The 12,387-nt window shown below is 52.0% G+C and overlaps 1 protein-coding gene across 4 annotated transcripts in view; it reads left to right on the top strand.

Moving 5' to 3' along the window:
• RABGGTA (Rab geranylgeranyltransferase subunit alpha) overlaps positions 1 to 12,084 on the top strand; it is a gene marked incomplete at its 5' end in the record, with an annotated part of 37,432 nt that extends 25,348 nt beyond the window's left edge. For all 4 annotated transcript variants that reach the window (XM_079951923.1, XM_079951925.1, XM_079951924.1 and 1 more), the window contains 7 exons: positions 1,139 to 1,190; positions 6,535 to 6,623; positions 7,775 to 7,863; positions 8,601 to 8,717; positions 10,212 to 10,325; positions 11,208 to 11,295; positions 11,812 to 12,084. In XM_079951923.1, coding sequence (XP_079808049.1) covers positions 1,139 to 1,190; positions 6,535 to 6,623; positions 7,775 to 7,863; positions 8,601 to 8,717; positions 10,212 to 10,325; positions 11,208 to 11,295; positions 11,812 to 11,960 — 698 coding nt within the window. In that variant the 3' untranslated portion in view covers positions 11,961 to 12,084. The remainder of the gene's footprint in view (positions 1 to 1,138; positions 1,191 to 6,534; positions 6,624 to 7,774; positions 7,864 to 8,600; positions 8,718 to 10,211; positions 10,326 to 11,207; positions 11,296 to 11,811) is intronic.
• Positions 12,085 to 12,387: the final 303 nt, after the last annotated feature.

Genomic DNA, 12,387 nt, shown 5'->3' with positions numbered 1-12,387 from the left:
AGTTTGAAGATGCCCAGTGCACCTGTCGGGAGAAGAGATTTCCCAATTTAGGGGGCCGACACAGAGAATCCTGGGCTGCTGTGGGTGGCGGAACTATTACCCCATTCTTAACCCCGGAGAAAATCAACAGGAATAGAGGTGGCCTTTCACGCGTTTGGGGGGGCAAGAACGGTTCAGGGCTTTAAGGAACATCAGAAGTTGACTTTCTGCTGAATCAGACTACTGGTCTGTCTACCTCTATTGTCTTCACGGACTGGCAGCAACCCTACCTGGAGATGTCAGGATTCGAACCTGGAACCATCTGTTTGCAAGGGAGGGGCTTTACCACTGAGCTACGGCCCTTCCTGGGAGTCCCAGAAGGGCTGAGAGGGTCCCCACTTTGTCGTCTTCTTCTTTTTTGGCGATCACTTGTAGCCGAGTAAGATTGCCTTCCATAAACACGGTTTTAACAGTGAGTCCGTAAGTGACTGTGGAGGCCAATTCTGGACCCACACGTCCTTCCACAGTGGGCACATTGGTTTCCGGGCGGGAGCTGATCATGGTGAGGTTTTGCCAAGCGTGCCTTCCTCTTAGCACATTTCTCCCTTGCGTCCTGAGTTTGAGTGTCTTCAAAGCCCAGGACACCTCTGGAAAAGGCTATTCTCCAATTGGAGGGACGTGGGTGGCGCTGTGGTCTAAACCACAGAGCCTAGAGCTTGCCGATCAGAAGGTCGGCAGTTCGAATCCCCGCGACGGGGTGAGCTCCTGTTGCTCGGTCCCTGCTCCTGCCAACCTAGCAATTCAAAAGCACACTAGTGTGAGCAGATAAATAGGTACCGCTCCGATGGGAAGGTAAACGGCGTTTCCGTGCACTGCTCTTGTTCGCCAGAAGCGGCTTAGTCATGCTGGCCACATGACCAGCTGGCTCCCTCGGCCAATAAAGCGAGATGAGCGCCGCAACCCCAGAGTCGGCCACGACTGGACCTATTGGTCAAGGGTCCCTTTACCTTTATTCTCCAATTGGAGTGCTCTCCCCAGAGACCCCCCCCTCTCAGGTGGGGGGTTTTCTGCCAGCGACCCCGCTTGCTTCCTTTCCCCAGTGCCCCCCACACTTCCTCACCTCGATTTAACCCCTTTCCCCCCTCTCTGCCCCCCACAGGACACAGGGATTGCTGGAGCCAAGATTCAGTCACTGAGGAGCAAGTTTTCAGGTAAGTTGTCAAGGAGAGAGGACTGAAGCCATGGGGAGAGAGGGGCTGGTTCATAAGAACCTTTAAAGAACATTTTTCCAGGATCCATCATATGTGGCAGTGAGGACCTCGTTGTTGACATCTGTCCGTCTCGAGAGACAATGGAGTCCGCCTCCAGGGGTGAAGCCAAACGGCTGTGTTAGCTGCACCTAAGTGACCTCACCAGGCCACAAGCCTGGGTGGTTTATATGGAGTCTTGAGCTGCCTAGGCAACAAGACCATAGCTGTCAACATTTCCCTTTTTTTAAGGGAAATTCCCTTATTCCAAATAGGATTCCTCGCAAGAAAAGGGAAAAGTTGACAACTCTGAACAAGACCCCCACCTCGGTCTCGCCGGTGTGTTCCAAACAGAAAGCAGAGCAAGACATTTGGCGCCAGCCCAGCCAGGGTGGATTTGATTTAAATCACGATTTAAATCACTAGTCAGTAAGACTTGATTTAAATCTTTCTTTTGTTTACAGAAAAACTCATTCTTGCTGGTATCATCTTAATATTTACAAGCAGAGGAAGGTTTCATTTTTGGAATAATAAATTTTCAGAGTTATATCAAAAATTACTGATCTGGTTATTCTATTAGAAATACATAGTCAGATAATTATGAAATTATTGTGAGGTTTGATTACCGGTAGTTGACTGTTTATATTTGGACAACTTTTCTGCTGTACTTTATTGGAAGGAGAAAAATAGTCATTTCCTTAATAACAATTTAAACAATTTATTTAACTAAAGCAATAACATTATAGCATATGTATCCATGTTTGTTAACTGATGCGGTAAAACGTTTTTGTTTTTTAAAAAAACTTAGACTGAGTTTTAGCACACATGAAAAACTTAAAACAAATCCTTATTTCCTGATGAGTAACCTTTGGACTATAATGTAACTTAAATAGAAAACTATTTTGGGCCTCCAAAAGCATTTTATTTTTAAAATCTGATTCAAAAAATAAATAAATCCATTTTTTAAAAAAAATATAATTGATTTTTATCCACCCTGCCGGTAGCTTGGTTGCAGGAGTTGCCTGAAGGAGACATACAAGGAGCCACCCACCCATCTTATTAGAGAACCCGCTCCAGATTTGTGTAGGGTTTGCTCCCGAGCCTTTTCTTCTCCTGAAGTTATTCTGCAAGGCAGCGGAAGTTGAGGATCAGAGCTTTCCTTCTCCTAGACAGGCTGCCTCGCCAGGTGGACGAGCCCCATCTTGACGATGGCCACTTCCTTTTTCAAAAATAAGAACCAAGTCACAGCGGGCCGGGCAGGCCTTAAAATGGCTCCTTGCCGCAATAGCAAACCCTCCGTTTTCAGGGTAAATTCCCGGAGATGAGCCACAGGGTACGCCTCTTTCGTTTTTATATTTATGTCCCACCAAGGTGGCCAACTATGGCGTCCTCTAGAAGTTTCTGGACTCCAGCTCCCATCATCCCTGAGTGTTGGTGAGGGTAGCCGGGGCTGATGGGTTTTGGAGTCCCAGCAACATCCGAAGGGGAACATGACAAATAGCCTCCCAACGCTTGTCCTCAGTTGGTGGGTCAGGACCTACTACTGGGCCCGTGGCCTGATCCAAGACGGGCCGCAACTGGAGCAATATTGCCACACAAATATACGCTAAAAGGTTAAGAAATGGGTCCCCAAATGCGTGGCTGGATTAAAGCTGAGTCCTGGTCCTGAAAAGGTTGGAGGCTCCTGGACCAAATGGTGCCCTGCCAATGTTGTGGACTACAACTCCCATGATCCCTGATCCCTGACCATGCTGGCTGCTGGGAGTTGTAGTTCATAATAATAATAATAATAATAATAATAATAATAATAATAATAATTTATTATTTATACCCCGCTCATCTGGCTGAGTTTCCCCAGCCACTCTGGGCGGCTCCCAATCAAGTGTTAAAAACAGTACAGCGTTACATATTAAAAACTTCCCTGAACAGGGCTGCCTTCAGATGTCTTCTGAATGTCAGGTAGTTGTTTATCTCTTTGACATCTGAAGGGAGGGCGTTCCACAGGGCGGGCGCCACTACCGAGAAGGCCCTCTGCCTGGTTCCCTGTAACCTCACTTCTCGCAATGAGGGAACCGCCAGAAGGCCCTCGGCGCTGGATCTGTGTCCGGGCTGAGCGTTCCATAACATCTGGAAGGCACCAATTTGGCTACCCATTGTGTCTGCTGCTCTTCTCCCCTGACCCCATTTTCCCCTCACAACAGCCCCGTAAGGTAGGCTTAATAATAATAATAATAATAATAAATTATTTATATCCCGCCCTCCTCAGCCAAATCAAGGCTCAGAGTGGCTAACAACAATAAGCTGGACCCCTGCAGACGTTTGGGGCAGCAGGGCTCTGCGGGTGTTTAGATCTTCTTGGTTATATCTAGTCATTGCTTATCTTCTGTTTTCATGGTGCCTTATTGTATACAGTGGTGCCCCGCAAGACGAATGCCTCACAAGACAAAAAACCCGCTAGACGAAAGGGTTTTCCGTTTTTCGAGGCGCTTCGCAAGACGAATTTCTCTATGGGCTTGCTTCCCAAGACGAAAACGTCTTGCGAGTCTTGCGATTTTTTTCGCTCCCCCCCTTTTTCTAAGCCGCTTAGCCGCTAAGCCGCTAATAGCGCTAATCCGCTAAGCCGCTAATAGGGTTGCTTCGCAAGACGAAAAAACCGCACGACGAAGAGACTCGCGGAACGGATTCTTTTCGTCTTGCGAGGCACCACTGTATATTTACCACCACAGTGACATTTTACGTGAGTAAATAGAAAAGGGTGGGAGGAGACATTGGTGAGCATTGGGAGGCTAGGGGGCTGAGTTTGGGTTTGGGAGATGCGGGCTGAAGCGGAACTCGGGACTCCGCCCTTCTCCTCAGCCTCAGCCTTCCATCCATAAAATGGGAATATCCGTGCAATCAGCATCCCAGAGTTGTGGGGATGAGCAACACATAAATTACAAAGCACTTTGCCAATTAGGAGCACTTGACATAAACGGCAGTTATTATTAATCATAGCCCGGCTCCTAATTCTGCCAAACCGTGTAGATTATGGCTCCGGGGTGGAGATCCTGCTAAAAGGCCTGCTTTTAGCTCATTTGGGGGAAAGGGACATTTTGTAATTTTGTAATAGATCAAATGCTGCGGTAGGAAGAAGTTGCACGCCTTAAGGCTGCGCGTGGGACTTACTTCTGAGTAAGCACGTCCGGGAGTCTGTTATAAGACATCGTTCTCTGGCAAACCAGCAATCGCCTCGTGCAGCTGGGGTTGACCTGGGAACATGACCAGAAATGCCCTTTTCAACTGAGGCGACGGATAGGTTGCCAAGAGAGGAAGTGGTGTGGAAGAGTCCTTCAAAACAGGGCCATGCGGTCGGATGGGAGAAGGATGTTTCATAAGTGCGACTCCAGGAAGTGGTGAGTTTCAGCTGACTCACCCAAGTGAAAGGGAGACACAGCTCTGGGGTTAATGGGGCTGTCAAATGCGGTCGCTGCAAACAACCCTGCGTGTGACACCATTGTCACACTGCGGTTTTGCCACGGTCGAAGCACCCCACGCCACTGAGGTTGTTGTGCCCTCCCTGAGGGTTCAAGAAAGGGAGATCTTTGTGCCTGGTAGCCCATAGCAGGGATGGGGAGCCTGAAGAATAAGCGTGACACCCTATACCTCTTTGTTGTTGTTGTTGTTGTTTAGTCATGTCCGACTCTTCCTGACCCCATGGACCAGAGCACGCCAGGCCCTCCTGTCTTCCACTGCCTCCCGCAGTTTGGTCAAACTCATGCTGGTAGCTTCGAGAACACTGTCCCACCATCTCGTCCTCTGTCGTCCCCTTCTCCTTGTGCCCTCCATCTTTCCCAACATCAGGGTCTTTTCCAGGGAGTCTTCTCTTCTCATAAGCTGGCCAAAGTCTTGGAGCCTCAGCTTCAGGATCTGTCCTTCCAGTGAGCACTCAGGGCTGATTTCCTTCAGAATGGACAAAGACAACAGGCCAACATATATAAGAAACATAATACAACATTAAACATTTTTAAAAAGACTCCCTACATGGGATTGCCTTCAGATGGCTCAGGAGTTGGATAACTCCATAGCCTCCAATGAAAATAGGGACATCCTAAGAAAAAGGGATGTGGGTGGCACTGCAGGACTGCAGAGAAGGGGAATTGCAGATGCCCAGCCACTGAGCCAGGGATGCGGGTGACGCTGTAGGTTAAACCACAGAGCGTAGGACTTGTCGATCAGAAGGTCGGCGGTTTGAATCCCCACAATGGGGTGAGCTCCCATTGCTCGGTCCCTGCTCCTGCCAACCTAGCAGTTCGAAAGCACGTCAAAGTGCAAGTCGATAAATAGGTACCGCTCCTTCGGGAAGGTAAATGGCGTTTCCGTGCGCTGCTCTGGTTCGCCAGAAGCGGCTTAGTCCTGCTGGCCACGTGACCCGGAAGCTGTACGCCGGCTCCCTCGGCCAGTAAAGCGAGATGAGCGCTGCAACCCCAGAGTCGGCCACGACTGGACCTAATGGTCAGGGGTCCCTTTACCTTTACCTTAAGGAAAAGCAAAACATTCTGGTATCAAATCAGAAACAGGGATGGCTTCCCTAAATCAGGGACGTCCCTGGAAAGTAGGGTCACTTGCACATACCAGAAGTGGAGTTGGAAGGCTCCTTGTACACCTCCTTCCGGCAACTTCTGCAGCCAAGCTGATGCCAAATGTCTTGCTCTGCTTTCCTTTGGACCACATCAGCCAGGCCGAGAGGGGGGCGGTCTTGTCATCTGGCCAGCCCGGGACCTCCAAGCACACTTGTGCCCCGGGGAGATCACTTTGAGGTTGCTAAAGCCAGCGGTTTGACTTCACCCCCCAAAGGCACACTCCATTGTCTCTCGGGACTCTCCTTCCTTGGAGGTTGTCAAGCAGAGTTTGGGAGGTCGTCTGTCATGGATGCTTTAGTTTCGATTCCTGCGTTGCTGGGGGTTGAGCTAGATGACCCCCTGGGTCCCCTTACGATTCTACGATTCTGTCTCCTTTCCTCTTTCTGAGAACTTAGGATCAGAGGCAGCGGAATGAGCAGCGTTAGTCATGCCAGGAACTGCAAGTTGCAATGGTAATTTTTCGTTTTCCTGCTGGCAAGGACCTCTCTCTTAGGCGTGGAACTGTAGAGTTGGAAGGAGACACAAAGAATAATCTCATTCAACCCCCTGCCATGGCTTATAGGCCTTCATTCAGAGATTGGTGGCTGAGGGGACACTGGTCTGTCTCTTTCTCTCACACACACACCTCTTTCAAGAGTTGGCCATCTCCCTTGACCTCCCAGCTCCTCACTTTCCTTCTCCCGACCCAGGTGTGAGCTGTCCACTGAGAAGTCCACAGTACTGCAGTCCGAACTTGAATCCTGCAAGGAATTGCAGGCCTTGGAACCGGAGAACAAGTGTAAGTCTCTGGGCTGTTCATGGATGTTCTCTACAGCCTTATTTGTGTCACGCTCTGGCGGGGGGGGGGGGATGTGGGTGGGGCTGTGGGTTAAACCACAGAGCCTAGGACTTGCCAATCAGAAAGTCAGCGGTTCGATTCCCTGCTCCCGTTGCTTTGTCCCTGCTCCTGCCAACCTAGCAGTTCGAAAGCACGTCAAAGTGCAAGTAGATAAACAGGTACCACTCCAGCGGGAAGGTAAACGGCGTTTCCGTGCGCTGCTCTGGTTCGCCATAAGTGGCTTGGTCATGCTGGCCACATGACCCGGAAGCTGTACACCAGCTCCCTCGGCCAGTAAAGCAAGATGAGCACTGCAACCCCAGAGTCGGCCACAACTGGACCTAATGGTCAGGGGTCCTCTGGTGGGGGGGGGGGGAGAGAGAGAACCAGGATTTTGAGATGCATGTCCTTGGGCAACTGTTGCACTGCTGTGTCTATATTCTGCGACTACACTGAATGCATATGCAGAATTGGAACAGACTCTGGGGTTGTGCGCCCATCTCACTTAAGAGGCCAGGGGCCAGCGCTGTCCGGAGACACTTCCGGGTCACGTGGCCAGTGTGACATCGCTGCTCTGGCCAGAGCCAGAGCCAGAGCCGCACACGGAAACGCCGTTTACCTTCCCGCTGGTAAGCGGTCCCTATTTATCTACTTGCACCCGGAGGTGCTTTCGAACTGCTAGGTTGGCAGGCGCTGGGACCGAGCAGCGGGAGCGCACCCCGCCGCAGGGATTCGAACCGCCGACCTTTCGATCGGCAAGTCCTAGGCGCTGAGGCTTTAACCCACAGCGCCACCTGCGTCCCCCGGTCAGGTATAGTGGGGTGGAAATCACCCTATGATTAGCAAAAGCATGGTAATTCTTTAAATGGGTGTTTTTTTAAAAAAAAAAAAATTGCTTTTGCCCCCTAACGCATATTGTTTTTGTTTGCCATCCTCGGTTCCTTTGGAAGAACAGGCGCGGTGGAAATTTAATAAATAAATTGTGCAGAATAAATAAACGAAGGTGAATGCGGGTCACAGAATTCAGCTTTGCCTCCGCACAGAATTTTTCTCTTCAGTTAAGGCGGGGAACCAGTTCCAATTTTTCTTTTTTGTGCTCTCTCACTCTCTAGGGTGTCTCTTGACCATCATCCTCCTCATGCGGGCCTTAGACCCCTTGGTTTATGAACACGAGACCCTCAGTTACTTTACGACCCTGAAGGTGAGCTGGGGGGGGGGGGAGCAGAGCGGAATTAATTATCCTGTACCCCTTCTACATCAGCAGAGTCGGTTTGCAGAAGTGTTTGAAAAATAACACTTAGCAGGGAAACACCCTGGCGTACTCACAGACTTATTTGGAGTGGGGGGCGGAAGATGAGTCCGGAATGGAGTGTCCTTACAGAGGGCGTGGCTGGCTGGAACCCTGAACAGGCACACCCCAATGAACCGCACTGCGTCAATTTGTTGCTGGTCCCACTTGTCCGCATTTACTGCCCCCCACCTGCTGGTTGAGGGACACAGGTGGCGCTGGGGGTTAAACCACAGAGCCTAGGACTTGCCCATCAGAAGGTCGGCAGTTCGAATCCCCACAACAGGGTGAGCTCCCGTTGCTCGGTCCCAGCTCCTGCCAACCTAGCAGTTTGAAAGCACGTCAAAGTGCAAGTAGATAAATAGGTACCGCTCCGGCGGGAAGGTAAACGGCATTTCCGTGTGCTGCTCCGGTTCGCCAGAAGCGGCTTAGTCATGCTGGCCACATGACCCGGAAGCTGTACTCCTGCTTCCTCAGCCAATAAAGCGAGATGAGCGCCGCAACCCCAGAATCGGTCACGACTGGACCTAATGGTCAGGGGTCCCTTTACCTTATAAAATGATAACTTAAGAAAAAGCATATTTTTTTTTAAAAAGAGAATGCCCGCTGACCTCTGCTTCCGTTCTCCTTTTCTCACTTTCCCTCCCCAGGCAGCTGACCCCATGCGCTTGGCCTACCTGGATGACCTCCGCAGCAAATTCCTGATTGAAAACAGCATCCTCAAGATGGAATACGCCGAGGCCCGCGTTGTGGACTTGTCCCAGAGGGTAGGAGGCCTGGGAGGGTGGGGGCTGACAGATGGAAAGCAGGGGAGGAGGAAAGGACCAGGAAGGAGGCTGAGGAGGGGAGCGGATTCTGTGTGGAGTGCCAGGAAATAGCCAGGAAGTGGGGAGATTTGGGGCAAGGTCCTGGTACGTCCCATTGTCAGGGACAAGTTGGACGAGGGAGGAACCAGCCAGGGAACCTTCAGGGGAAGACAGCTCAGAGCCCAGGGATTGGTGGTGGGACAACGATGAGCGGACAGAGGAAGAAGACGGGGAGGAGGAGATGTTGGAAGCTGGGGAGGCAACAGGGTTTAGTGAGCGGGGAGAGTCTGTGGCAGAGAGGAGTCCAGAATCGGAGGCAGAAGATGGAGCAGGAGAGAGGAGGGAGGCAGAGAAGGGTTTGGCTGGTGAAGAGTCACGGGTGTCTCCCCCTCCTGCTGCAACAAGCTCCCGTCTTGCCTGGTATTCCAGAACCAGAAGAGGCATGAAAAGGGCGGAGTAGAGGTTAGCTCCAGGCAGGCATAGTCTCAGATTGCTTGGGGGAAGCCCTGAAGAGGAGGGGACCTTCAGTCTCAGCAACTGCTTCAAGGGGGCAAGACCTGCATTGCAGTGCTCACTGGGCCTGACACTCCTGTGCAGATCCTGTTTTTACTGATAGAGTTAACTCCACTTACGGCGTGTGATTTATGGCTGGCTGGCTTCTGACACTCCTTGAGCCTGCCTGTTGGTTCCTCCAAGACTTGGAGTCACCCAGTGAGATGGATTAAGGGCAGGCAGGCATCTGTTTGGCCACTGGGGGCGGACAGGTAAAGGGACCCCTGACCATTAGGTCCAGTCGTGGCCGACTCTGGGGTTGTGGCGCTCATCTCGCTTTCTTGGCCAAGGGAGCCGGCGTACAGCTTCCAGGTCATGTGGCCAGCAGGACTAAGCCGCTTCTAGCGAACCAGAGCAGCGCATGGAAACGCCGTTTGCCTTCCCGCTGGAGTGGTACCTATTTATCTACTTGCACTCTGAGGTGCTTTCAAACTGCTAGGTTGACAGGAGCAGGGACCAAGCAATGGGAGCTCACCCCGTTGCGGAGATTCGAACCGCCAACCTTCTGATCAGCAAGTCCTAGGCTCTGTGGTTTAACCCACAGCGCCACCCGCGTCCCTTGGGGGCGGATGGGATGGTGGACCAAATCAGGCCCCTGGCCTGATCTAAGAGGCTCTTCTTAAAGAAACGTCCACCTTGAATTGGCACATAGTTCAGATGCTCGCATACGGAGTTCAGCAGAGCTCCTCTTCTCTAAGTGGCAAGAGATCATAGAGTTGACCCTGAGGTTAAGAGTATTCTGCTTAACTGACTGACCTAGGAGGCTCTGTGAGGCGGCAGAGGAGTATTGCTGGTTGTGTGTGTGTGTGTGTGTGTGTGTTGAGAATTAGCTCGGATGTGTGAAGACTCCCCATGAATGTTCCTTCCACCACCACCCCCCCTGTTTTATTTCCGTCTCCCCAGGGCCTCACCATTCTGTGCCACTTGGAGCACCTGCTTCTGGTCACTCACATGAACATCTCGGACAACCTCCTCCGCTGCTTGCCCCCCACACTGGCCATGATGCGCTGCCTTGAGGTGAGGCTGTCCCACCCCCCAAGTGCCCAGCGACGGGTGCCCGTCTCTTAGGACCCCCGACCTTCCTTAGAAGCCCTTCCCCCCCCCCCACCTTGGCTCAATAACGCCTTCCGGCAGAGGGCACGCCGGGCGCAGAACCTCGGGGAAGCCACAGCTATTACCGTATTTTTCGCACCATAGGGCGCACCGGACCATAGGGCGCGGCCAGTTCTTAGGGGGGGAAATCAAGAAAAAAAATGCATCTCGCTCGCTGTTTTGGCTTCCCCTTTAGCCCCATGCGGCCTCTCCCTGCCGGAGGGGTTGCGCGCAGCTATGGCACAAGCCTGCATTCGCTCCATAGGACGCACACACATTTCCCCTCAATTTTTGGAGGGGAAAAACTGCGTCCAATAGAGCGAAAAATACGGTACATTGAACGGAAAGGGGCCAGATTTTGGTGTCGCATGTGGCACGGCTGAAATTTGAGACCCCCCCCCCAGGTCCACCACTGCTTCAGGGCTCTTCTTCCGCTCTTAACACCAGGCAGTGGTACCTCGGGTTACATACGCTTCAGGTTACAGACTCCGCTAACCCAGAAATAGTACCTCGGGTTAAGAACTTGGCTTCAGGATGAGAACAGAAAGCGCACAGCGGCGGTAGCGGGAGGCCCCATTAGCTAAAGTGGTGCTTCAGGTTAAGAACAGTTTCAGATTAAGAACGGACCTCCAGAATGAATTAAGTACTTAACCCAAGGGACCACTGCATTTATGGGCCCCTGAATTTCCACAGCCACATTTCAAAGTTGGGGCTGCAGGTTGCGGGCTGACTTGTGGGGTGGGGACACGGATCGGGTTCCTGTTGCCTTGCTCCTCTTGACGCTCCTCCTCCTCTGTTTTGCCTCAGGTGCTGGAGGCTGACGACAACCAGATTGAGACCCTGGAAGGCCTGCCCCCACTCCCTCGCCTGGAGGAGCTCTCCCTCTGCAACAACCGTATCCTTGGTGCTGTGCAGGTTCTGGGGCCAGTGGGGTTCGCTTGGGGTGGGGCAGGGATGCTCTCTCTTTGGGGAAGGGGAACCCCTCTCCCCCCTCTCTCTGAGAGCCAGTGTGGTGTAGTGGTTAAGATGGGGAACCGGGTTCGCTTCCCCGCTCCTCCACATGCAGCTGCTGGGTGACCTTGGGCCAGTCACATTTCTCTGAAGTCTCTCAGCCCCACTCACCTCACAGAGTGTTTGTTGTGGGGGGGAGGAAGGGAAAGGAGAGTGTTAGCCGCTTTGAGACTCCTTCGGGTAGTGATAAAGCGGGATATCAAATCCAAACTCTTCTTTAAACTCTTCTTCTCAGCCCCACGCACCTCACAGAGGGTTTGTTGTGGGGGAGGAAGGGAAAGGAGAGTATTAACCGCTTTGAGACTCCTTCGGGTAATGATGAAGTGGGATATCAAATCCAAACTCCTCTTCTTCTTCTCTCTGGCCACAGTTCTCCTTGACTCCGCTGCCTCTCCCTCAGGCATCCAGCAGCCTTCCGGCCTTCGCACCCTCGCCGCCTTCCCCAAACTCGCCCACCTCAACCTGCAAGGCAACCCTCTCTGCCAACTCCCCAGCGTCCAGTCGGAGCTCGCCGCCTTGCTGCCAAATGTGGGGACCATCCTGACCTGATGGGTTCTGCAGGAGACCCTACTCGACACACGCACACACACCCCACAATTCCTCCCCACGCACACACTGACCCCTTTTAATTTATTGGCATGAGGAAAAGATGAAATAAAAAAAGGTAATTGTTGCTGTGAGTCGCTACCGATGTCCATTACATGCAGCAGAAAGGGGGGGGGTGTCCCAGGAATGTCCCCCATTCCTGCTGCTGCACCTCTCTCTCACGCACACCACAAACGCATATTGAAGCTGAGAAAATGTGCAACCTCAGAAATTGTATCAGAAGACTGTTCTCACACAGGCCAGCCGTAAAAGCCCAACAGTTCCTGAATGATCTCCCAGCGAGAGACCTTGGTAGTAAGTCTTTTATGAAGGATTGGAAGTTTCCGGGACTCCAGCTCCCATCAGCCCCAGCCTGCGTGGCCGGGGATGA

This window comes from Podarcis cretensis (assembly GCF_951804945.1).
Source record: "Podarcis cretensis genome assembly, chromosome: 13".
Lineage (NCBI taxonomy): Eukaryota > Metazoa > Chordata > Lepidosauria > Squamata > Lacertidae > Podarcis > Podarcis cretensis.
Note: the sequence above shows the minus strand (reverse complement) of the source record. Positions and strands in the feature narration are given on the sequence as shown.